The sequence below is a fragment of the Eupeodes corollae genome, chromosome 3 (assembly GCF_945859685.1).
Source record: "Eupeodes corollae chromosome 3, idEupCoro1.1, whole genome shotgun sequence".
Taxonomy (NCBI): Eukaryota; Metazoa; Arthropoda; class Insecta; order Diptera; family Syrphidae; genus Eupeodes; species Eupeodes corollae.
In genome coordinates this window covers 22,412,932-22,440,042 of record NC_079149.1, presented here as the reverse complement: position 1 = coordinate 22,440,042, position 27,111 = coordinate 22,412,932, and the positions used below count along the sequence as shown (strand labels likewise).

The 27,111-nt window shown below is 32.0% G+C and overlaps 1 protein-coding gene across 1 annotated transcript in view; it reads right to left on the bottom strand.

Moving 5' to 3' along the window:
* LOC129950374 (uncharacterized) overlaps positions 1-25,559 on the bottom strand; it is a 29,463-nt gene extending 3,904 nt beyond the window's left edge. Inside the window, exons 1-6 of the mRNA XM_056062317.1 lie at positions 25,498-25,559; positions 16,518-16,573; positions 15,853-16,451; positions 15,127-15,523; positions 14,815-15,062; positions 14,494-14,755 (exon numbers count right to left, since the gene is read on the bottom strand). Coding sequence (XP_055918292.1) covers positions 14,494-14,755; positions 14,815-15,062; positions 15,127-15,523; positions 15,853-16,451; positions 16,518-16,548 — 1,537 coding nt within the window. The 5' untranslated portion in view covers positions 16,549-16,573; positions 25,498-25,559. The remainder of the gene's footprint in view (positions 1-14,493; positions 14,756-14,814; positions 15,063-15,126; positions 15,524-15,852; positions 16,452-16,517; positions 16,574-25,497) is intronic.
* Between the last annotated feature and the right edge of the window lie 1,552 nt (positions 25,560-27,111).

Here is a 27,111-nt window from a genome sequence, read left to right as displayed (position 1 = left end):
TCGCATTTGCCTTTAGAGATAAGAGCTTATATTTAAATGTACTGTACCATTCCTGGCGAATACACAATTTGAGTATTCTTGGGCTGAGTGAAACGAAGCGGAGGGGATAGGGAAGGCAGAGATCAGCAACAAAGCGGACGTGGATGCTGTATTCTGGGGAGGTTTGAGACAGGAAGCGGTCAAAGGCTGAATGGTGTTTCTATAATGCTGAATAATAAGGATAAAAAAGCTTAATGTTAACCAGTTTCGGCTAGGATAATGACAGCAAGGTTTAAGTCCAACATCATCCAGTGTTACTCTCCGACGAATGATGCAGCAGAAGAAAACAAAAGCTCGTTCTACGCTCAACTAAACTCGGTCTACGGCAGAGTTCAAAAGTTCAAAATACAATCGATTTTAGTGACCCAAAAACTTTACGTGATTTTGCAAACACTCTTAACGACAAGGGGTTAAACGCAAATGTTCCAATTGAGACGTTGTGGGCACGGTAAAAAGAGTTTTTATTGAAGCTGGATCTGAAACGGTACCGAGGCAATCTAGAGATAATGATTTGTGGATATCTCAAGACACCTGGGAAAAAATTACACACCGCAGAGCACTCAAAATAAATACAAATAATTAAGCTGTTGCTAATCGGAAAACGGTTTTGCGAAGTTTGTATAGAGCAGCTCAAAAGGTAGTGCAAAGGTGTGTGAGACAAAATAGGAGGACCAGATTAGCCAAATTTTACAGAAAGCGCTGAGGAAGCTGCAAGAAGAGGTAACACGAGGATGGTGTACAAAATCGCTACGGATCTTGTAGGCCAACAAAATATTGTCAACCATCCTGTTCGTTACACGAACGGTAGCCTTTTAGTGTCAATGCAAGATCAATTCCAGAGATGGAAGAAGCACTTCTGTACATTGCTGAACGATGACCAGAATACAAATGCAAACGCTAATGCATATTATCAACGGACATACGAAGATCTACCAGAAGCATTAATATTGACCCCCCGACATGCACGGAAATAAGAACCACGATACATCTTCGGCTGGGCTGCCAAAACCAACAACAACAGGTTATTGTGAGACAAGTGGCAGTAGAAGAGGTCACCCAGTTCAACTATCTGGGAAGCTATTTGGCACTCGATAGTGGAACACACCTGGATGTCACCAATAGAAAAAATAAAGCCCGTAGTGCATTCGGAATGCTTTGTAAAGTGTGGAATCCAGAAAAATAGCGCTTCGTTCCAAGTTAAAGTTGTTTAAGACCAACGTAAAATGCATGCTACTATATGCCTGCGAAACGTGGAAGTGCTCTGCTGACATCTCGAGAAGGTTGCAAACTCTTGTCAACCGCTGTCTACGTTACATCCTGAACATCCAGTGTCCACAAACCATAACTAACGATGAGCTGTGGCTCAGGACTGGGCAAAAAACAGTGGAGGTTGGTATCGCGCAGGGAAAGTGGCGCTGGATTGGCCATACATTGAAAAAGCCGGACGACGACATAGCAAAGCAGTGCTTTCAATGGAATCCTCAAGGAATAAGGTGGTCTGGAAGGCCAAGAGAAACATGAAGATCATCTGTCATGAAGGAAATCGGTCCCAAAACTTGGAGACGTGGTCCCAGCTGAGGTATCGTGCTAGGAATAGAGAGAGATGGAAGGAACTGGTTGCCGCCCTATGCTCCAGGAGGAGTCAAAGTGCTGCTACTAGCAGCCGGAAACGAAAATAAAGAAGAAGATTCATGGTGAATTCGTCAGCCTTACAGTTTTCTGAAATGTCTCTATGGCCCAGCACTCAGCAAAGTTGAATATTTAACTGTGTCCATTAGAGACATAAGAGTTAGAAATTGTCATGAGAATGAATTGTCAACATTTTGTCGACAATTGTTAGGCATTTTCCGACAAAAAAACTACAATTTATATATTTGTCAGTATTTCATTGACAATTGTGACAAACTTGTCTTGACAAATTTGTCATTTTATTTTTCTGACAGGTGATTACCTGTCAATATTTTATGAAATACAGATTTGTCAAACAAGTGTGACGTTCAGTTTCTAGAATGTACACCTGTCGATTCTTATGAAATAACAAGCCAATGTTTAAATTTAAAGCTACAAAATGGTTAAGAATTCAGAAAGAAAATATTTTCATTATGTTCATTTCTGATTTTTTTAAAAATGTGGTGTAAAATACAGTTTGCGATGATGTAGACCCTTGGAAACTCAAATTCTTGTATTTACTCTCAAAATGTACGCTTAAAAGATGGTCTTGTGTTCGGTACTTAAAAATAATAGACAGCCTCAAAATATTATTTTAAACTGAAAATATAAATGGTAAAGGAATTTATCAATCAATTAAAGGCATTTACAAAATAAAAACACAAATGGTATTATGTTTATGCTGAAATTCAAAAACCTTATCTTTTTATATAAAGAAAAACCCATCTACAATTTTTGTTAGAATTGACGTAACAAAATTTTAGAAAGACACACCCCAAAATCACGCGTTGTCTTGTATTAATATTTGTGTTACGAGTTCGAAATTAATATTTAAAGCAAAAGATAGATAAGAGTTTTTTAACGTCACAACATTTTTAACCTTCAATATTACCAACGAAAAATATTGACAGATGAAAAAAGATTCGTTTTTTTAATTTTTTTAAATCATCTTATCATTAAAGTGCAATGAAATTTAAGAATTATGTGGGTAAATAAACTGATAGTACCCTAAAACGACTACGCGATGGTTTATATTTAATTTAGTTCATAACGTTCTAGTGATCTTTTGGAGTTCAAATTCAGTTCTAGTCTAGATAATTTGAGTTCAATTTTTGAAACAAAAAGTTTTGTTTTTCTTAAAGAAAAATAAATTCAAAAATAGATAGAAATATCAAACGTTTTCCGGAATTAAATAAATAAATTGGGTGGCGCAACAGTCCTTTGAGAACCAGGGCCTAGTGACTTACAACTCTCAACCATTCCTGTGTGCGAGTAATGTTGTCAGGAATGGAGGGGACCTACAGTTTATATGCCGAATCCGAACGGCTAATTTGAGAAAGCACTTTTTCATGACAAGAGTTACTCTTGGAGAATTTGTCAATTCCTCGCAAGAGGCAGTACCCGTGAAAAGACTTTAGATGGCATAGGCAGGGATCGAACCCAAGACCTCTGGCATGACAGTCCAACGCACTAACCATCATGCCACGGGTACTATGGTTACTTGAAGCTGCTTCCGAAGAAATTCCAACTTATTTAATAGCTGAAGATAAGCAACCAAAGCTTAAGACCAGTGTCCGAAAGACCTGTTCGGGAAATTTTGGTACGTCAGCAAAGAAAATAATAAACAAATAGTAAAAAAAAAATTGTTTGCCACGTTTTTAAGTTGGTGACGTCATCAGTACGTTTATTGCAAGCTGATGTATATTTGCCAGTTATTGCTCAAAAACTGGCCTTCCGAGATATATTCAAAAAATGATGTTTCCAACAATGTTTTGTGACGAAATTACTTTGCATTCGTTGAAAATGTCGGACTCATGATTTCAATTAAACATGGCATTAGAATCCGATCGTATGTCGGAAAAAGTGGCTCCGGCGGTTCCTAGCCTCTACATCCTACACCATTGAAATTAAGGTTTTAAGCAGATTGGTATTAAATGAGAGCGTTATGAATCCGCCTGTACTTGAGTGCGTTAGTGATTGTATGGGACCCAAATTTGTCCACTCCTTAGATATCATAACACAAATAAATCTGATATTTCTTATGGTATCCCTGCTATTGTTATGAAGAGGTTTTTTTCAACGCTGGAAAAAAAACTGGATAAGCTTGTTCTTCTGTGGTATTCTTTGGGTTTCGTTCCGAGTAGATGGAAAACAGCATTTGTTCAGCCAATTCCCAAAAAAGGTAAAATTTCCTAGCCCTTTCATTACTGACCGGTGGCACTTACGTCCCTTCTTTCCAATGTCCAATGGGAACGCTAATTAATTATCAGCTCAAGAAATATCTGGAAGATTGAAAGGTTCTTAATGATTGGCAGCACGCTTTTGGTAGCAATAGGTTCACTGGTGATATCATGATTTATTTTAACAAATCTTAACATCGTTTTGGAGAAAGTAATGTTATTGCATCTGATATTTAGCATCAGACCCTCTTATAGGAAATGCGTGCCTTCGGTTAAGATGAAACAATCCTTCGTTGGATTAGAAATAAACTTTATGCCCATTTAAATACAAGAAGTATTAGATGGTTGTAAGTCTGAAGTCCATAAAATAAATTGTGGTGTGCCCCAGGGCTCTGTTTTATCTCCAACACTCTTTCTTATTTTTATTAATGATCTTCTGTCAGCTACTTTTAATCCCATACATTTTTCCGCTGACGATAGTACTCTTAGCTTTTCATATTCGTTTTCAGAATCATTAAATTCCGACCTGAATAGCAATTGGGCAATAGGGAATAAAAAACCGCGTGGAATTTAATGCTTCGAATCCCCTATGCTGTCTTGTTTTGCCAATATCCATGGATGGCACTTTCATCAATGAAACTTAACATGTCAATATGTGTGTCAGCAACCACCTCTTGTGGAACGAACACATACGCAATGTCGCCAGAAATGATGCAAGAAATTTCCTAAGGTTTTCTAAGGCAATGCAAGAAATTTCTCTCCCCTCTCTGACCTAGCTGTTATTAACAAGACTTTTATACGTCCAAAGCTTGAGTATAACTACCATTTCTCGGCTGGTGCTCCTGGAACTTACTTTAACCTCTTGGACAGTATTGAACGTAGAGCATTTAGATTGGTTTGAGATATCATCATTTGATCATTTACGTTCCTTGAACATGGTCGTAAAAAGTTCAACCATAATACTCGCACTTCTAGAAATGCTCATAAGTATACCCTGGAGCTAAATTTTGGTCGTAATGTGAAGAAGAGATATATATTCTTAAGCCGTACATCTCGAATGTGGATTGCCTTACCACACAGCTTATTGCAATATTCAGGACTTCACTCACTCCCTTTCCTAATGCTCGCAGTGGGTCTCTGCATAATAAGGGTAGTAATATCCCCTTGAGTGTGAGCTTATTTTTTATTGCTCGAAATGGGATACTCCAAACAACCGTTATTATATCTTTAAATGTTTTCAGGAGCTTATGAATCGATTCAAATAACTTTAATTCCTAAGAAGCTCTTGTTTTGTTTAAAAAATATTTGATGATCAAATTTCTAACTTTTGTTGTTTTGGATTTGTAAAAAGAAATTAAATTATTTTTTCAAATATAAAACATATATTTGTAGCCCTTAGCACTAGAAACAAAAAAAATAAAAATTAGGTGGCTCAACAGTCCATGAAGTACCAGGGCCTAGTGACACAACTCTCAGGCATTCCTGTGCGAGTAATTTTGTCAGAGATACAGTTTATATGCCAAATCCGAACGGCTAATTTGAGAGGAGGATTTGTCAATTCCTCTCAAGAGGCAGTACCCGTGAAAAAAGTTAGGTGGCACAGGCAGGGATTGAACCCAAGACCCCTTGCATGACAGTCTAAAGCACTAACGCTACGGGAACTACAGCCCTTAGCACTGGATATTAAAAAAATTCTAGAAAGCATTTGAAAAAAATACTCTTACGATGTTAGGAAACAATAAAAAATAACTTAGGGTTTTTGAGGAAAACAAATCTCATTAAAATGTTAAAAGATTCAGCATAATCAATTTACCACAAGACAATGTTGACTCTAAGACAAACCTAATTCAAGGCCTGCCATTGGCCAAACTCGCAAGCGTAATTTTTAAATTTGACGTTCCGAATACACATCATGTTTTAAAATGTTTTAAAAAACTCAACTAACTTAACTTAACTTAACTTAACTTAACTTTTATCGTATATGGAATGAAAAAAAAAATGATTTGTTCACTCTATTTGAAAATCAATTCAATATTTTATTAAAGTTTAAAATTGAATTGTTTGTTTTGTATTTGAATACACTGTGAAATGATTGTTTTTTAACTAAAAATTAGTAAACAAACTAAATCCATGCAAATTTAATATTTTAGGCCAAATTTGAAAAATATTTGTTTTTTTTTTAAGCGTTTTATGTACAAATTAAACACTAATTTAAATTAAATACTCACAATTTTAAAAAATCACCCGATCATGTAAATCCGAAACCAATTACTAAACTCCTGCAGTCGATTTTTCAAAATTATTACACCAACACTTTGTTATCAAAAGTAGACAAATTTTCTATACCACCGACATCTTGACGCCTTCCATCGCAATTTAATTTTATTTTTTAAGTATGTATTTTTATTTTGTTTATAAAACGCGAATTATTAACTTCACTTAAGGTGCATGTGATTATGTGTAAGATTAGAATTCGTCTTAATTAACAAGATTTTTTTTTCTTAAAGTGCATCTGTCCATCAGATCAGAAGGTTATCACAGTTGACATGCAGAGGATATTTTTTACTTTTTCTTATTTTATTAAATTTTCATTAACAATTTTTGTTAAAAAAAAAACTAAAAAACAAGTATTTTTTAAAGATTATTTTTATTATCAATGGTCTGATGCGAAAAATTGACAGCTGAGACAGCAATAAATCGTAACAAATCGCTTATGTGATTTTAATTTGTAATCCTTGTGAGTTATTTTTTCGTTCTTATTGTAATTGAAAGATAACAGTTTAATGTATTTTTTATTTTAATTTTTATAATTTATTTATTATAACAGTAATGTGTCAATTATTAAATATAATGCAATAAAAAACTCTTATAAATTCTAGATCATCCGCTTTCGAAACCGACTCGAATGAAATTTAAATTCAAAATGATCTGTTTGATGAGTTTTTTTGAAAGGGTACGATGGGAATTCAAAGAATTGTAATCTTGAATTTATTTATTATTTATTTATTGTGAACAACAAATCTTATCAATTGAATCGGAAGTCAATTGGGAAGTGAGTTGGATGAAAGTTGTATACGTAATAATAGTCTAAATAAAAAATATGAAGATTATAACTTTAATGGAGAATGTACTTAGAAAATAGACCTTATCAATAAAATGATCTTAATAAAGTGTAAACTGCGGCCATTTAAGTTGTCATAATTAAAAAATCTATAAACTTTCTTAACGACTTTTTTATTTTGAGAAAGAAACTTTGGAAGAAATTAGGTTAAAAACTAAGAGAAATTAAATCCAAATTGACTTTTCCGACAGAGAATATATACGAATGATTTTTTAAACATTTCTATGTGGAGTTTGAATAATGAACAAAATGTCCTTCTATGGTATTTAAAAAATCAAACGTAGTATTAAAATCTTTTTTTGAAATGTAGTTTTGAAATTTTCTTTTTTTTGTATTAATTTTTTAAGTTATACGAATAAAAAGACCACGAACAACGATTATTTTTTAGTTGAAACTTCTTAAAAAGGGTTCAATGAAATATTCCTCATGAAATTACTAAATTTTCTTTTAAGAATTTAAGTCAAGTTCTCGAATGTAATCTTTACATTTATTTACATTTTTGTGTCATTATTATTTGCCAAGACATTGGTGGCAACAGGGTGTTTTTTTTGAGTGTACAAGACTTTGGCTTTTGTTTTTTGTAATTTTTTCTGTCAGGTCGAATATCGCAGCAATCTGTTTTATTTTCTTCTGAAAGAGTTGCACCCCTCGTAAACTATCAATGGCTTTTGTAAAATTTTAAAAACTTTAATTTTGGGCACACATTTTTCAAGGGCTCTAAGGCTCCGTTTTGTCTCGCACTCACTCTTTCTAGTTCCTACTAATGATCTTCTGTCTGTAACTTCTAAAAGAATACATTTTTTTGCTTACGATAGTAATCTTAGCTTTTCATATTTGTTTTAAAACTCTTATCCCTCTTCTTCGGATGTGGAACTACAACGACAAAATATGAGGAGCTCATTGGATTACGACCTAAACAGCAATTCGGGAATAGGGAAAAAGAAAGCGCGTGGAATTTAATGCCTCGAAAACCCAATGCTGTCTTCTATTGCCAATACAGCAAGGGGCGATGTCAGTTTCTTTCTGAAATCTTTTACCGTTATATTTTATTAAGTTTTTAAATTTTTTAATTAATTTTTTAATTTAATTTCCGTATACGTCCGTACGTTCGCGACGTTTTTTTCGTCGTCAATAGCTCAAAAACCAGAAGAGATAAGAGATATCGATTTCAAATAAATTTCGTTATACAGATAATAAGGCAAAAAGGTGCAGAAAAGGCTCTAAAGAAAAAGTTTTTTTACCATAGCATTTTAAAAAAAAGAGGAACATTTCGGTAAACCCTAAATATCTTCCGAACCAAATTCGCAAGAGACTTGAATTAAATTTTATATAATATATTGTAACGTGATATCAAAGAAGTATATTTTTTAAAAAAAATCTATCTAACGGTTTTTTTTAAATCAAAAAAATTAACGACTAAAATATGATTTCATCTCCAAAACAATTTTGAGCAACGGAGAATAATGTTTTCGAAATTTTATAAAATTTTGAGAAAAATCGAATTGACAGTTTTTTTTATAAAAAATAAAAATCTTAAAAAAAATCATTACTCAAAGTTGGTAACAATTGAATATCGATTCAAATATCTTTTCAAAAACCTGAAATTTAGGCTTCGCACTTATTTTATCTTATAAGAAATATTGTTTTCTACATTCTGAAAAATGTTGAGAAAAATCGAATTGACATATTTTTTACAAAATATAAAAATCTAAAAAAAAAATTAATAAAAGTTCGTAAAAATTGGTTCGACTCAAATATCTTTTCAAAACTTTGAGATATTGGCTTTAATGTACTTTTATCTTTCAAAAAATATTGTTGTCAACATTCAGTAAAATTCTGAAAAAAATCGAATTGACAGTTTTTTTTTTACAAAAAATTAAAAACCGAAAAAAATTAACAAAAGTTTGTAAAAATTGATTTTCGATTTAAATATCTTTTCAAAAATTTGAGATAATAGCTTCTAACTAATTTTTACTTATAAGAAATATTGTTTTCAACATTAAGACAAATTTTGAGAAAAATCGAATCAACAGTTTTGTTACAAAAAATAAAAACCTAAAAAAAAATGTATAAAACTTGGTAAAAATTGATTTTCGACTCAAATAGCTTTTCAAAAATTAAAAATATTGGCTTCAAAGTTATTTTATTTCACAGAAAATATTGTTTTCGATATTCAGTAATTTTTATATAAAGTAAGTTCGTAAGTCATTCGGGAATATTTTTTTCTTCGGCCATATCTCTAGGACCGTTGGAGATTTAGACTTCAAATAATTTTTGTCTTACAGAAAATAATTCCAAGGTACTTACTTTAAATTACTTTATTCTATACAAAATTTCTCTGTTGGTATTTTAGTTAGTGGTAACTTTCACTTAATTTTTTATAAAAATTGAATTAACAGCTTTTTTTTGCAAAAATGAAAAGCTCCAAAAATATGCAAACTGATACAAAAATGCTTATTGATTAAGTATGTTGAGAAGAAAGAAAGATATTGACTTCAAAAATGTTGTTGTTAGTATTTTGTACAATTTTTAGAATTATCGAGAAACTGCGCGAACGAAGTTTCGATATTTGTATATATTTTAATGTCATATTTATGAAGATTATTTAAATCTGCAAACTTGCAGACGATTTATGAAAAGTACACAAAAACAATTTTTATCACTATTTAATTTTATTACATGAGTTTAAATCAAACTCATGAATCTGATCCTTAATTTTATGAATGAATTCTACTCCAAGAGATAATCGAAAACGCCAATCCTGATAATGTCTTTTTTACAGATGGTTCATATAAAGATGATAACTCTTTTTATGCTGTAGTCTAGTGGGAACAATATTCTGAAACTTTTTCGGTCTGGCAAGGACAACTACCTTAAGAAGCAAAAAGCTACACTAGAGAATAAGCCGCAATTTAAACATTTTTGGTTAGAGTATAATCTCGACAGATAACCTTGGGATATTAAAAAAGTCTAAAAAAATGAGGCAAACCGATGCCCTACTCTGGTACAATTAAGGTGCACAATTACAGAAAACAGAAAACGAATACCAAGGCATTCTAGATCAAAGGCAATGAAATGGCGAATTATGCAGACAGAAATGCTGTTACATTTCCACTCATTATTAATTCGACAAATTTTGTATCAATAACTAATTCAGGGTCTTTAAGTGGTTTCTATGCTTCCTCGATAGTGATGTCGAAGAAAGTGCTGATATGATATGGGACTGAAGACTTTTATCCTGAACAAAAAGCATAAGATCAAAGGAAAACTCATGGTTCGATGAGAGCTGTAAAGATGTTATTAGGGCCAAAGATGTAAGTTTCCATTGTTATAAGGCCCAACCTACTTCGGAAAGCGGGAAAAGTTCAAGCAAGCCAGGAAGGCCTTCACCCACATTCGACGGAACAAAATTTTACATGACCAACAATTCCGGCAAAAAATACTACAATGACCCAAAGGCAGCAAACATTTTTAGTCATTTGTAATAAACATGAGGAATTCTTCCTCTTCTTCGGTTCCTACGCTCGTTAGCTCTTTAGAGAAAGCATATTTCTTTGCTAGGCAGTTTGCACCAATTCTACGATGCCCGTGAGTGGTATGACTTCGCCTGTACAGTGTACCTACTTGAGCGAGTTAGTGATTCTATGTGGCCAATCTTTTTGTCGCACTTCGTACTGTGAAAAGACGGGATCACTGACATTTTTCTGAAGAGATATTCCTCCTCAGGTCTCCTTTCAAGTGGTCAAGTCCATCCCCCAAAAAAGGCGGATCTTCCTCACCCTGTAATTACCATGAAAACTCTAATTAATTTTAAGCTCAAGAAATATCACGAAGATCGATAGGTTCTATTGCTTTCGCAGCAATAGCTCCACTGCTGATCTCATGGTTTATCTCACCGAACAGTGGAGTGAATCTTTACATCGATTTGGAAAAAGTAAGATTATTGCGCTTCATATTTTAAAAGCATTTGAAAGGGTTTGGCATCAGGTTCTCTTATCGAAAACGCGTGCTTTCCGTTTTCATGAATTCCTCCTTCATTACCTAATTACCTTTCGAATCGTTCAATACAGGTTGTATTGGATAGCTTCAGTTTAAGTCTGAAAACCACAAAATAAATGCTGGTGTGCCCCAGGGCACTGTTTTATCTCCAACACTCTTTCTAATTTTTATTAATGATCTCCTGCTGCAACTTCTAATCCAATACATTGTTTCGCTAACGATAGTTCTCTTAGCTTTTCATATTTGTTTCCAGACTCACATCCCTCTTCGTCGGATGCGGCAACGACAAAATATGATAAGCTTGTAGAATGTAGAACCATCTCATATCGGCAAAAATTCTGCAAGGTGTTTGGGTTCCCTAAAGCAATGCAAGAAATTTGTCTCCTCTTCTGATCTGTCTGTCTACAAGACTTATATACCATCTCTAGGCAGGTGCTCCTGCTACTCACTTAAGTCTCTTGGACAGTTTTAAACGAAGAACATTTAAATTAATTGTTGATAATATCATCATAAGTTATTTGATTAACCCTTTTCTTAGCGTTTCTTTAACGGTTCATGCTCTAGAGAAATAGCCAGCTGAATTCCTGTTTAAAACAGTTCAAATGTAACACTCGCGCTTCCTGAAATCATCAGTATTCCCTTGAGATCAACTTCGGCCATACTGTCAAAAATTCGTTCCTTAGCCGTACTACAGGAATGTGCTATGCCTTACCTCACTCTGTCATTGCAGTATTCAGGTATTCAAAATCAATGCGCACCGACTGAAATCTCCTTTCAAACCCTCTCTCCTTTTCATATTGTTCACACTATGTCTCTCTGCATAATAATAAGCTTATTAATACAAACAAATTACTCGTCAAATTTGTTCCGAGGAGCTAAAGGTAGAGCTTGACATTAATTGGAAAGACTGCAATACTTTTCTTCGTGCACATAATCCTAATCACCATCGTATTCCTTAAAATAGGCAACTAGCAAGAAAGATACTCCGAACAAGATTTGGAGAAACGATTTTTTCAACCAAGCATCGATTAATATTGAGATTGTTTTTTTGAGTAAAATTTAGATTCCTTTAAGTCATATATGAAACAGTCGTCATCCAAATCCATGTTCGCAATTCCATTTGCGAAAAGAATTGTCAAATGATGTTTTTGATCCATATTTCGCATTAAATTTTCATCGTTTTTCTTTGCGAGCAGGGATTCATTTCTTATGAAATAAACTTTCTGACAACATTTCAAGATGAAACAACAGTCAGTGCGAAAATCACTTATGATTAAAAAAAACACTAGATGGCCCACCCTGTATGTTACGATATCATACTCCCAAAAAAAAAAGTCAGGTATTCTTGACGAAGAGATTAACAAAAATGGGAAATTCACGTGATTAAATTATGGTTATTTTTGAACAATCGTTTTAACGAACTTGTGACAATTATGTCAACAATCAACCACTTGACCCACAGAAATTTTCCAACAACTTGCACCACATAATCAGGTTATCCCTATTCAAACTGATCGATATTATCTTATCTAAATAATGTTCTCATTTTGAGTTTAGGGAACATTCGGGTTTTGGTTAAAATCGAGCTATTTTGTTAGTTATATAATTGAAACATAAATATTAATTAATATAATTAAATCAATCAAAAATAATACTCCCAATCCCAACTACCCTCGTTAACCCTATATTTAAAAGTGTCAAAAACGCTTTTTTTTAAACCAAGAGATCCCGAGTTCTTAATTGAAAAATGCCCTCTACTCCCCTAATTTCCAATGGCCATCTTTATGTTTATTAAGTACTTATCCCAAAAAGATTTGTTTTCTTCATGGTGGACGTACTTTTTTTTCTTTGACTGACAACAAACAAGATTTGTTGTTTATCAATGAGAAAGTAAAGTGATGATAAAAAGATCATAAAGGTTATGATTTGAAATTAAAAAATATATACTCACCCATAAACTATATGAGTCTTCGTACATAAAATCGAAAACTCAATGGAGATCGTCTTGTTTTTCATTGAACACAATTTCTGAATTCAATTTTATGATGACTGTATGTATTTTTATTATCAGCTAAATAATCATTTAAGATTTTTTAAGGAATACAAAAAAACTATAACGTTGGTCATCGTGCCGAGCTGATGCTACCGTTTCTAATCAAATTTTTTTTAATTAGCATAGCAGCAAAGCATTTTTTTAGTGTTTCTGATGAGGAAGAATATTTAATAAATTTAAGTTAACAGATTTAGAATAACTAAATAACACCAGATTCTGACCATGTTCAGGTAACGTGCAAAAGTCAGAGCTTTATGCAACCGCTTGATCTTTTCTGGGTTTAAACTGTAGTCTTGAAAGAGGCACATATAAAAGGCCGTTTAAAATATGGATCGCATACAAAAAATACAGGCGACTCCTTTGATAACAATTTGTTAACGCTTAACACGATCGCAACGCTTAACAAGTTCGTAAAATAGGGATCAATAAGCTCTTCTGTATCTAGATATTATGTGAACAGAACTTTACTGTCAGGATGGATATCAGTTCTGTGTTATTTGATTTCAAACATTTGTTTAAACCTCTGGAGTACCGCAGGGATGCGACCTTAGACCAATTCTCTTTACACGTTTTAGCAAGAGGAAAACTTAATGCGCTAAGCCATTTCAGTCTTAATTTTCAAAAATCGCAAGCTCCGTTTATAAAACCAATTCTAAAAATGCTTTAGAAACGCTTGATTTTGAGGTTAGTGTAGTACGTATTAAGACCAATGCTCTAAAGGCTCAGGTTTGTGTTGCTCCCTCGAAAAGAAAAGTCCGTAAACTTTTCAAGCAATTAACTCCAGATAACTAATCTTATTAAATCGTTTGGATTCAAGTGCAAAATGCTTCTACCACGTTTTTGGGAAAGTTTTCTGTTGGAAAGAAGTCATAGACAATGATGGGGATGAGGGAGGGCTTAATATATGCAACAGGCATACGTTTAGAACAACTGTGATCTTTAAACTCTAATAACTTTAAAAATATAGTTTAACAATGAAAAAAGTACTTAACTTTTTTTCTAGTGCTCAATTTTGAATAGTTTTTAAGTGACAGCTGTCAAATATACTTTGTTAGGGTTGCCACCGCTTTAATTTTAAAACTGATGTAAAAATTCAAATTAAATGTTTTTAAATTGAAAAAATAAATAAATAATGTTTTGTTTACTTGGTAAATTTGTATATACAACAATTTTATTATATTTAAAAAAAAATAGACTTAAAACTCTTTGAGTAACTAACATTGACTTAAAAATACTAAATAGTAACACAAGAAATTAAAAGTGTTTTTAAAACACACATAACAAAAAATAAACAAACAAAAACAACGTATACTTAATATACCACAGACTTAGTTTCTTCTTTTTAAAAATAAGGTTTCTACAAAAACGAAACCAAAACTCCTTCCAAACATTTAACACTTCACAGTTTTGAAATTTTAAGTAAGTTAAAAATTACACCTTTATGGCATTTTTGGGTAGAAATGATTTTGAATCATCGTAATATTTTGGAACTTCTGATATGGTTTGTTGCATCTCACGATGACCAAACCACAGAACTTCTCTCGGACTTATGCCATATTTTCGACAGATAATTGTCGTAAGACTTACAACTGTTCCAAGTAAAAACACAATTATGCATAGTTTTTGAAAATATGGTATGTAGTAAGCTGTTGTCTTGAGCATCAAAGTTGCGTGAAATGGCAAATCATCAATGTCCTGAAAATAATAATTGTTGATTATTGGAATTTCCTCAATTATTTAGGCTTCAAACTTACATATTCATACCAAAAGGTTGGTACAAACATTCCATTGAATCTCCGGATTCCTTCACTGAAACCATTCAAATGTGGCATTGGAATACTTTGCATAAATCTATGTTTGATTCCAAAAAGAACTCCGATTTTAGGCTCAATGAAGATGTGGGTTTGATGTTCGTCTTCGTTGGGAGATAGTCCTTCAATATGTTCCTCGAAGTTGTATGATGATCCAAAGAAGTGAGGTTGTGAGTAGGACGCAGGGACACCTTTAATATTAAATTAACATACATCATTTGAAATATTCAAAATATATATATTTCGAACTCATACCAAAATGACAGCTGGAAACGTCAAACATTCCCTCTGGTAGCGGAATATCCATGGAATCTCTTAGACAACTTGATTTCTTATCCTTGTCCATAACAAACTTATAACCACTCAATCCTTTTCCATTGTCCACATCGCTATCATAAACCATAGGCAGTGTTCGACAAGAATCAGCAGCAATTATTGAAAATCGGTCTTCACGCTGCATACCTGGAGGATAAAGGGTATTGTCGAATGCATTTGCAACATGAACTGGACAGGTTTCAGGATCCAATTGCTGTTTGTTAAGTTGCTTTCCGAAGACTGTTAAATTATTTATTGAACGAACTTTAAAGAAGTTCTCCATTCCATTTTTAAGTCCAATATTAACCTTGTACACTTCTTTGGTTTCACGGAAAGCCTGTGAAAGAAAGAAGATTATTGACGAATTTTCTAAGAGTTTCGATTGAATTTTAAGTGTAGAAAATACATTCGAAATTCATTTGAAAACAACGTATTTCCGTGGAAAATAACCCATTTTATCAACTTAAAAACCGTTACAACATTAAAAAAAAGAATCGAAGAAAGAACAGAGCCTTGCGGCGCTCCATTTTCCGAATTGAAATTTATAGAAAGGATGTAGAGTATACTTTTTCAATTCTTTTTCCACACTTTTTAAACTTATATAATATTATACAAATTTGTTAGAAAAAAATAATAATAAAAATAGTTACAAATATATTTTCGTACATTGTACAGCGTACCGGCATTGTCCACCACTCCCGGAACCCATGGTCGAACATTTTCAATCAATGGTGTCGTATAATTCCACAAAAGTTCATTGACAGTGTGATGAACAAATATTGGTTCATTCTTAGCGTACATATTAAAAAGATTCCTTGTCAAAACAAACCAATCATGAAGCTTCGCAGCCATACTCAGGAGCACAACATTCGGATAGATGATTTTTTGATCCAATATTCCTGGCGGACTGTTCTCTTCGTCAAATGTGATTTCTTTTCCACGCAATTTACGAAACGTCATTGTGGATTCTTTTTCGTCAACGTCAATATCGGTATTTCCAATTTTTACCCGATAAATAATTGGTCCGATTTGTTGAACATGAAGTTTTTTATCGGTACCATTTAGAAAGGCTTCGGAATTGGTAACATTGAAAAGATAGAATTTCAAAGTGCAATCTGGTGGATGTTCCCAGGCAGTCCGAGATGGAAATCCTTTGCGAAAACGAACGTGTTCTTTGATTGCTTCATGTTGGAAGTCTACGATCAGTGATACCAGAAATAGCGAAGTGCTTATGATGGCCCAAATGAGAGGGCATAATAGTCGATCTGTAATATAAGGGGTTTTGATATAATTTTTCGTTGATACAGCTTTTGAGGAATAGTAAAACTTACTTTTTTTGTGAGTGTCCTTTTGGAAATCCATTTATCCAAATCCAAGAACAATAAACCTGGAGAAAAATATTTAAAAATTAGTAAAACTCAAAAGAATTCAAATTCAGGGCGATTAAACTGAAAACTGTTTTTACTTAACCTTATTTAAATATTTCATAACAAGGTTTGGAAATGTTTAAAATATTTAAATAAACGAATTTCTTTAGCAAAACAGTCTTCTTTAGAATTAAATACTACTTGTAAGCCTACGGCTAAAAAACTACTTTTCCTGAGGAAAATCTTATTTTGATTATTTAGGATCAAGTTTCAAAGGGTGGATATTTCCTACTAGCAGTCCGGTTTAGCTTCGCTTGTAGAAAGAAAAATTTACTGAAATTTTTAAGTCTAAAAAAAAATATGAATAAAATGCACGACTGGATTGCACAAACTTGCTCACGTATCCGAAGAGTAAATTTGAAAATGTTTTCAGTATTGCAAAATTGCAAATTCTACGACGAAAAAAAGTTTGGTTCAAATTCAAATGCCGTTTGATTTCTAAAAACCTTAATTTTTCATGTACGTTTTACATTTCGATTTCGTACACAAATAACGACCAATTTTCGAGGTATTGAATTTCGAAAATAAATGTTTAAAATTGTTTTTAAATTAAATATAAAAACAATGACATTTTTGATCATCAAAAAATATTGAGAAAGTATAAGAACTTGTGCAGAAAAAAAATTATTGAAATCGGTTGATTAATTCTTGAAAAAACTTAAGAACAAAATAATAGTTCTAGGGGGTTAACCTTTTGGAGCAACACAAAAATACTCTTTTAATTAAAAAAAAGCCAAATTATGACAAAAAATTAACGAACATTTAAAAAAATCTACCGGTTAGTTTTTGAGAAAATTCGAATTTCAGATTTTTGACCTTTTATTTACTATTTAAAAAATGCAAAAAACTACTGACACAAATTGGCTAAAAACCTTTGCTTTTAAGTTTAAACTCAATCAACCAAATGGTTTGGGCGAGAACAGAAAAATTGACGCACGGAATCGGGGACCGACTTTTTTCGATTTCCCTACCATCGTAATGTCACGTTTGATTATAATCTCGGTTTCAAAATTTTGTATGAAAGCACTACTTGGAATATAATTCCTCTACGTGGCAACTAAAAATGTGACGCAGCTGAAAATAATTTTATGTGGCAGATAAAATGTGTTTTTATTTTTGTTTTTGAAAAAAAAATCGCTAAATTCCTTCAAATATAAAATCTAAAGAATCTTCTGGGATATAAATACAACACTATTTTTTTTATTTGCGCTTTTTTAAAGTTAAATCAAATTTCAGGATTCAAAAATCGATTGATTTTTAAAATATCAAAATTTGTTTGAGTTGCTTAATTTTAAACTTTTTCTAATTTTGCTTGAAGGAATGTATGCGTCAACAAATAAGGTTAAAATAATCAAATTGTTAAATTGATCATTTTGACATTCCTCAACGTTTCAAGGTCTCTAAAATCTAGTTCTTCGTAACATCAGGGATATCTTTTTCCGTCTGCCATATCATAAGAACCAGTCGAGATATTGTCTTCGAAAAGGACTTTCAAAAAAATTAAGTGAATGTTTTTTTTCTGAAGCAATTACAAAAAAATAGTTAATAGCGACTTCAATCAAATTGAATCTCATACATTGCAACGTCAGTGTGCTAAAAAGGGGTAACAATACAGCTGAAAAGATATACAGTGAATCACAAAAGTAAGTAAGCAACCGTTGTTGTCCCATACAAATGCTAAACTAAAATATAATTCTGTTAAAAATATGAGAGAAAATGCATTTCTAATGACGTAATTATGATGCACATCACATTAGAGGCAAAATTTGACGCTTTTCATTTGGTTTATCTAGAGAACATAACTTTTTGGTTTTCATTCGTGTTTTTTCCGTCACAGAATTAAGTATCCACCAGCAGCGTTAGAAGGTTAATTATTTATTGGTGAGTTAACTTCTTTTTTTTTGTGTTGTGCTTTTATTTGCTTACCTCTTTTATTTATACTTTGTTTCAGTTTACAATTTTTAATAGAGTAGTCAATCTTCCAAAATAATAACCAAACCTTCGGAAGTTTGAATAACGATCCTCGCTTTGGACGACCCCTAAAATTTACTCAACAGGAATGCCGAACAGTTGTAAGGAAAGTGAAAAGAAACCCCAAAATAAGTGCCCCAAAGATAACAGCAGAAATATTTAATGAAACAGGTAAGTCATGCACGATTCGTCGAGTGCTCCACCAATCTGGTTATCACGGTTGAAACATTAGAAAGAAACCTTTCGTAAGCAAAGTAAATCGCCAAAAACGTCTTCTATTTGTAAAAATCCATGAATTCAAAAAAGCACGGAGGTGGGAACGTTATGGTGTGGGGTTGTATGGCAGAAGCTGGCTTCGGTAAATTAGTGTTCGTAGATTCTTCGATGTATAGTTTCGACCAAATAACTATCAAAAAAGTGCCAGAAAATTGGATATGGGTAGGTCATTCGTCTTCCATCAAGACAATGATCCTAAACATACCTCAACAGTTGTTAAAGAGTGGCTACTATATAACGTTCAAACCCAGCTTAAAACACCACCTCAATCGCCCGATTTAAATGTCATAGAGCGTTTCTCGGCCGTCAAGTTAGAAAAAACGAGATTTGAATAAGGATCATCTAATAAGGAATGGTCTAAAATTGGCCAAGACATAACTCAAAACTTGGTTAACTCAATGCCTTCTCAAATGAAGGCAGTTACCAGGAGTACCTAACGAAGTACTTAATGGATGAAAACGTTGCAAAATCTTTTATTAATTTAATATTTCATTGAACTGCTTAATTACTTTTGTTATTCTTTTTAGTTCTAGCGGCATAGTTTTTAAGTTAAGTTAATTTTTTTTTTGAAATGCGTTTTTTTGGTTCGTAATATATGTACGTATAAAAAACAAAAAATATATCTTTATTTACTTTCCAACAGCCGATTTAAAAAAAGTTCTCAGCTATAAATATTTGTAATTGGATTTCCCTCAAAATTATTTCATTCTATGCAAAATATTGTTTTTAACATTGCGATTTTTTTTATAATAAAAACGTAAACAAATTCTATTTGAAATTGTAATTTATCTTAAGTATTTATTTGACATATGCAAAATATTGTTTTTGACATCAGATTAAGTTTGTTGCATTTTTGAAATCGAAAATAAAAACAATCGAGGCAGTATAAGATCTTGTGCAAAAAAAAAAAATAATTGAAATCAGTTAATTAGTTCTTGAGACAACTTAAAAACAAAATATGGGCCCTTCTAGAAGCAGTATAAAATATAATTTTTGTATTAAAAGAAGCCAAGTTAGGAAAATTTAATAAAAATCTATTGTTTTGTTTTTGGGAAAATCTAGATTTTTGATTTTTGACCGAAAAGCTGCTGTTATTTTAAGTCTAAAAATTCTATTACCTTCGATTAAATTGATTGATTTTACATTTCTTTGAACAAAATTGGAATCAATAAACAATTAAATACATTCCGATTTTTGACTTCAGTTTGAATAGTTTAAAAATGTGATTTACAATTTTTAAAATTTGAAGTCTAAAAATAAGTTAATTTTCCAATTTCATATTCAATGTAATGTGTTTTTAAGTGAAATGAAATTCAATACTTCAAAAATTTAATTGATTTTGGAAATATTTATGAATTTCTTAATTAGGTCTTTTAATATATTCCATTTCATGCACGATTTTATAGAAAAAAGTGGAAAACGTTAAAAAGTAGTAAAACAAATTAGAAGAAACATCTCCCAAAAAAACGATGTTTTTATACCAGTGTTGGCCAAACCATTGCAACTAAAACTTCATCCATCTTTACGTCATTCAAAAATTAATTACTTAAACAAATCATGTTATTAACTTCCCATAGGAAGTTATTGTAATGGGTCCGATTTGTCAAATTGAAAATTTTGACATTTCTAAAGATTTTTAGAAAGATGTCTGTGCACGTACGTTCGTACGTCCGTACGTTCGCCACGTTTTTTTCGCTGTCCATAGCTCAAGAACCAGAAAAAATATTGATTTCAAATAAATTTTGTTATACAGATAATATGGCAGAAAGATGCAGAAAGGGCTCTCAAGAAAATTGCGTGGATGGTTTTTTTTACTATGGCAGTTTGGAAAAAAGTTGAAAATTTTGGTTAACTAAATATCTTACGAGCTAAAATATGATTTCATCTCCAAAACAATTGTGTGCAACGAAGAATAATGTTTTTGAAATCTGATAAAATTTTGAGAAAAATCGAATTGCCAGTTTTTTATATAAAAAATAAAAATCTAAAAAAACATTACTCAAAGTTGGTAAAAATTTAATATCGATTCAAATATCTTTTTAAAAACTTAAAATGTAGGCTTAAAACTTATTTTATCTTATAAGAAATATTATTTTTAACTTTCTGAAAAATTTTGAGAAAAATCGAATTGATAGTTTTTTAACAAAAAATTAAAAACCTAAAAAAAATTAATAAAAGTTGGTAAAAATTGATTTTCGACACAAATATCTTTTTAAAACTTCGAGATATTTACTTTAATTTACTTTTATCTTTCAAAAAATATTGTTGTTAACATTCAGTATAATTTAGAAAAAAATCGAATAGATAGTTTTTTTACAAAAAATTAAAAACCGAAAAAAAAAATAACAAAAGTTGTTAAGAAATGATTTTCAACTCAAATATCTTTTCAAAAATTTGAAATATTGGCTTCAAACTAATTTTATCTTATAATAAATATTGTTTTCAACATTCGATAAAATTTTGAAAAAAATCAAATTGACAGTTTTTTTACAAAAATAAAACACTAAAAAAATAAAAAAAAAATACTAAAACTTGGTAAAAATTTACTTTCGACTCAAATAGCTTTTCAAAAATTAAAAATATTAGCTTCAAACTTATTTTTTTCACAGAAAATATTGTTTTCGATATTCAGTAGTTTTTATATAAAAATCCAACAGTCCGTTTTTTTCATAAAAAATAAAATCTATAAAAAATAGTACTCAAATTTGGTAAAAATTGATACCAGTACATATAGACAAACTTTTAAGCAAGACAAATCGACAGACGGGATGGGAAGTTATCAGTGTGGGTCGCATTCCAGCCTCTTTTTTTTCTAAAATTGGAAACATTATGTGTGTTCTTCCGAATAGACCACAAGAGAAAAAAAATTTCAAAACGGTTCATTAAACATTACATAAGTAGGACAGTTAACCCAATATTGTGTTGGCCAAAGTAAAAGTAACATTTTATTACCATCTCTCTTATTTCTATTGCAGTTGAATCTGTTTATTAGGTGTTATTCAGTTCAATGGAAAGTTAATCAGTGTTCTTAACTAATTTTTGTAAATTGGCCAGAAACAATTAATCTAACGAAATAAAAGAAAAAATTGTAAAAGAATATAAAAATGAAATAAGTCAAATTAAAATGTCGGAAAAATATTCCATTCCAAAATCAGTGATTTGCCGATTAATTAAATTGAACAAATCCAAAAAGTCATTCCAAACGGTTCATCGACATGACTGAACTAGGAAAACAACCAAACGAGCGAATAAAATCAATTAAAAAAGACCCTTTTATTACACCGAGAGAAATAAGAACCCAACTCGACCTGAACGTCAGAGCGAGACGAATTCGCAGACGATCTGTTGATTTTGGAATAAAATCATTCAAAACTGCAAAAAAAGCCTTTTATTTCCACCAAAAACAAGCTGGCGAGATTTAAATTTTCTCATGGGCACATCAACTGGACCGTTAGAAAATGGAGGAACGTACTCTTTTTGGACGAGTCCAGATTCAATTCTAAGGGTTCCGATAGTTCCCGTCGTGTTCGAAGACCATTCAAAGAGACACTTAATCCACGTAACACTAAAGCCTGAGCCGTCGAGAGGAATTCCGGAAAAAGGTCGGGCCCCACCCCCATATTTACCATTTTTTTTTCAAAGTTCATGCCTGCCGATATGGTATGTTCTAATTTCAATTACAAATAGCATCACATTGGTTTGAGTTGAATGAAATAACAAGTTTTTGTTTGCAAAGTGATCCGAAAAAAATTGTTAATCATCTAATAAATCTCACAGGTATCGTCCAGTTTAGTTGAAATGGAGTATGGATAGAAAATAATTCTACATGCTAGTAGATCAGATTCCAAATACTCTTTATTGTTTTTCTTTATTTTAAAGTATTATCACAATGTTTTCATTAGAGTTAGTTTGCATTCAATGCAATCTTTTTGCAAACGAACTTTCTGAGCAGTAAAACAACTTATAATTCGAAATTCAATTTCCTGAAATACGATATTGCGATGAGCACGAACGATTAAAAAGGACGCTAAATGAACGTCCGGCACAAGCTACGGTTACAGGTGGAAAACACATGGAGAGCAACACAAATGTTGAAAAAAATCATTTCCAAGTTCTGGAAATAACTAGTACTGAGCAAAATCAATGGCGGAAGTTCTGCTTCAAAATCGGCTTCATGAATTTGTTTCAGATGAATTATTTCTTCTTTCAACTCTTGGGATGAATCAGATTTATACTTTTGGATGAACTTTGTAGCGGAGTTTCCGTCCATTGTTGAAAACTGCCATAAAAAAAGAAAATGTAGCATTCAAATTTGTCATCGTATTGAACCGATATTTCTTAGTCTGTTTCAATTTGCTCTCTGGCTCCTCGACTTTTCCAAAATGTCTCCTTAATTGCTTTTTTAGGCTCGATGGGAGCAATCTGGAACATTCCCCAAATCCAGAAGCAACTGCTTTTCAATCAAATAAAATTTGATCCCGTCCGTTTCGAATAATGTTCAAATCGGAGACCAAGCTGTCGAGATTTCGAATTTCAACGTCAATAGTCATGTTTTTGGTTTGAAGAAAAATACTTCTTTCATTTGTAGCTCTAAAAACCTTGCACCAAATCGAAGACATAAGGACGCATTCAAATTTGTGTATATATTTTTAAACGCCATTTACATCTCTTCGAACTTCAGCAGTTAAAATAATTTCACTTAACGCTTCTAATGATATTCTTAGCTTTTTCAGATGAAAGTTTGTGAAGAGATCCGGGCACATTTTTCTTAAAAATTTGCCAACGTTGGGCACGGCTGCTAAGCAAGTTAAAACACTTTTGAAAAACACCAAAAATGTGATCGCGGCAGTACAACATTTTGCTGAATTTTTTATTTGGCTTGTTTAAATACACACTTTAAAGTAATTTGATGTCCTTCAAATCATCAGTATGCAACTTATTCAAAATATTTATTAATTAATATTACGGAAACCACAATTAAAAAACGTTTGCATGGGATTTTTCGGTCCCCCGAAACCGAATCAAAAATTTAATTACCAGCAGAAACAAAAACAGAAGAAAAGAACCTTTATAAAAATAGAAACCAATAGAATTTTTTGTGTTTTTTTTTTAGTTTCCGGGTCCCTTATTTTGACATTACAAATTTTCAAAATAATACAAAAATTGAAATTTACATATGTACATTAAACAAAAAAAGCGAAAAAATGTATTACAACTTTCTTTCAATAGTTCAGAGTTTCCCAATTTTTCATTACATATTACCAAAAATTTAAGCCAATAATAATCAGGGGCTCAGATTCGCAAGCTTGTGACTGATAGATTGGTAGATAACTTGCAATCAGGAGCCCCATTGCAAAAGCATGAATGATTTGAAATTTTCGGGCCCATAAAAATAATTGGAAATAAGTATGTTGATGAAGAATATAGAGTTTATTGAAAAATACACATTCCTCATTGTTTTCAATTTTACGGGCCCCTAGAAAATCGCCGGCCCGGGGGTTTTCAACCTCCCTCTTGACGGGGCTGACTTAAGCTACTGTGAAACACGGAGGAGGTAACGTAATGGTGTAGGGATGTTTTTCAGGGAATGGACTAGGACCTATTCACCAAGTTGATTTTACCTATGTACCGTGACATTTTGCCAAAATATAATGTTGACACCCGCTAAGGATCTGTTGCCTCTGAAATTGATACTTCAGCAGGAAAATGACCCAAAACACACGTCCAATACGGTTAGGACGTGGTTTCAAGAAAAACGGATTGACGTGTTACAATGGACAGTTCCCAAATCTTAACCCCATAGAAAAGGAAATTGAAGGTCGACGAATTGTAAGGATTACTTAAAAAAAACGATCTGTTTGATCAAATTATCCCAAACATATTTTTAAGCAATTTATTTGATTCCTCGTACTAATTGTGCAATATTTGATGAACTATGAGTTTATTTTTGTTTTAATTATTTAATAATCGAGACAATTAACCTTTTTTTAGCAATCCTGATAAGTATTTTTGCTAATGTAATGTGCAAATATTTTTAAAGTTATTTAAAAAGAACGATTTTTGATGATCATATATAGTTTTGGACAACATAAGAGCTTGTTCAGAAAAAATGAGTTAAATCGAATTAGTAGTTTTTGAGAAAACTGAAATGCATTTGTCTTTTGGCAAGCTAAGCATTATCAGTGTTAGAAGTTTTTTGCTAAAGTCTTGCTGACTTGAAAACATTGGATATTGGTTAGTTTGAATTGCCAGAAATGGTAATCATGCGAAATTAGAATGCTTGTTAAGTGAAATGCAGAATAAAAATTTTAATAAATTTAGTTAATAAACCTTTACGGAGACATTCACTCTGTTACCTATCTGTCTCCTTTAAAATGTGTTCTTTTTTTAAGAAACAGAACAACAAATTCATAATTCGAACACGTTTCTGGCTTTCCCGCCAATTCTGCTTTATTTTGAATTCAAATTACTAAAACTCAATTTGAGAAAAAGAGATTATGTTTCACAAGTTTAAAAACAATTTTGAACACTTTAAAACAAACTGATTACTCTGCTATTTTCATAGTCTTCATTTAGTTTAGAGCATAAGAAAAATTCAAAGACGTAAATACCCGAATTATCAATATCATATACTAACCTTGAATTCGGTAGCTTTTTTTAGCGTGATTTTAACTTTGAAAAAGTATTTGTTTTTATTTTACTTTAAATTAATTAAACGACTTTTCTGACTAATTACAACACAACTTTTATACTTGATTTGCAGAACAACAAAATTAATATCCTTTAATATTAAATTGATTTTCACTTTTTCGGTTTATTTTTGAAATATTTTTCTTTTATTTTTTAATATTTTGTGTAAATTTTTACTTTTAAATAAGAAAATAGTAAGAATCGAAAAATAAGTCACAGTTTCACACTTCTCATATCCTTTAATATTTCTTCTAATTTTTATTTTATGTTCACACTTTTGTAAAAAATGTTACTTTTTTGAAATTATTTGAACATTCAGTTCACCACCGGAGTCTTTTTTCAACTAAACAAATCTAGCATGATCAATACCGAATCTTATGTACTATATATTGAATCATTTTATAAAAATCGTCCCTATATAGAGATCAAAGACCAAGAAATGATAAAGGCAACCGGCAAATCATTTAATGGCTAATCTACAGACATAAGACAAATATGGATGAAATAAAAAACATTATAAAAATACATACTCATAAAACATGGAACATTGAGAGCATGAGCGAGCATATGCCTTGAAGAATCAAATCCAAGCAAACTCAAGTCAAGCCAAGCCAATCCAGTTGAAGCTAAAAAGCCGGGTAATATAATGTTACGGCGCGGCGCTCTCGTCGTTCGTCTGCACAAACAGATAAGAAAGAAGATGTTTAGTTACAATTTGTTGAAAGGTTGATAATATATTTTTATGATTGACAAGTTATGCGCCCCGAGTCAAGATCTATATGGATATGGACAAACATGAAGGTAGGTGTTTCCCTTAATCTTAAAGAAGTGAGTAAAGTGAGTTTTGATAACTTAATGAATCCTTATCTTATTTTTGTATCGATTCAATTGATTTAAGATAATATCCTTTTTTATTTGACTATGTGTCTAAAAAAAGATACGCAAAAGAAATCCACTTGTTTGATAAACATTTTAAATTGAATTTTTGAACTAAAATAATACTTAAATAATATTGACTTTGAATAAATCTGGGGCCAGATCACGTAAGATGATTCGATTTAACTACTATCGTTTTTCCTATTATTCTCTTTGTCTTTTTCAGTGAATTCGATAGAGAGGAAAAGACTCAAAACGATAGTAGTTTTATAAAATTGTCTAACGTGATATGGCCCCAGGTAACGGCGTCAAATCGCACGACCGAGGCGGCTAAGCGACTGGACCATTTCGTGAGATAACACATTCTCTAAACTTGGTTTTCAATAAATTGATTATGACATTCTTAGTGTGACTTGTGATGCCGCCGTCCTGTCGAAACCACATGTCCTCCAAGTCCATATTATCCAATTGGAGCCAAAAATATTGAGTTATCATTGAACTTCATTCACAGTAACGTACCGGTCTTGATCATCACCGAAGAAGTACGGCCCAATGAAGCCGCCGGCTCATAAACTACACCAAACCGTAATTTTTTCGGGATGGAGGACGTGTGAATTGGTGCCTGACCAATACCGCATATTTTGTTTATTGACGAAGCCATTCAGCCAGAAATGAGCCTCTCATT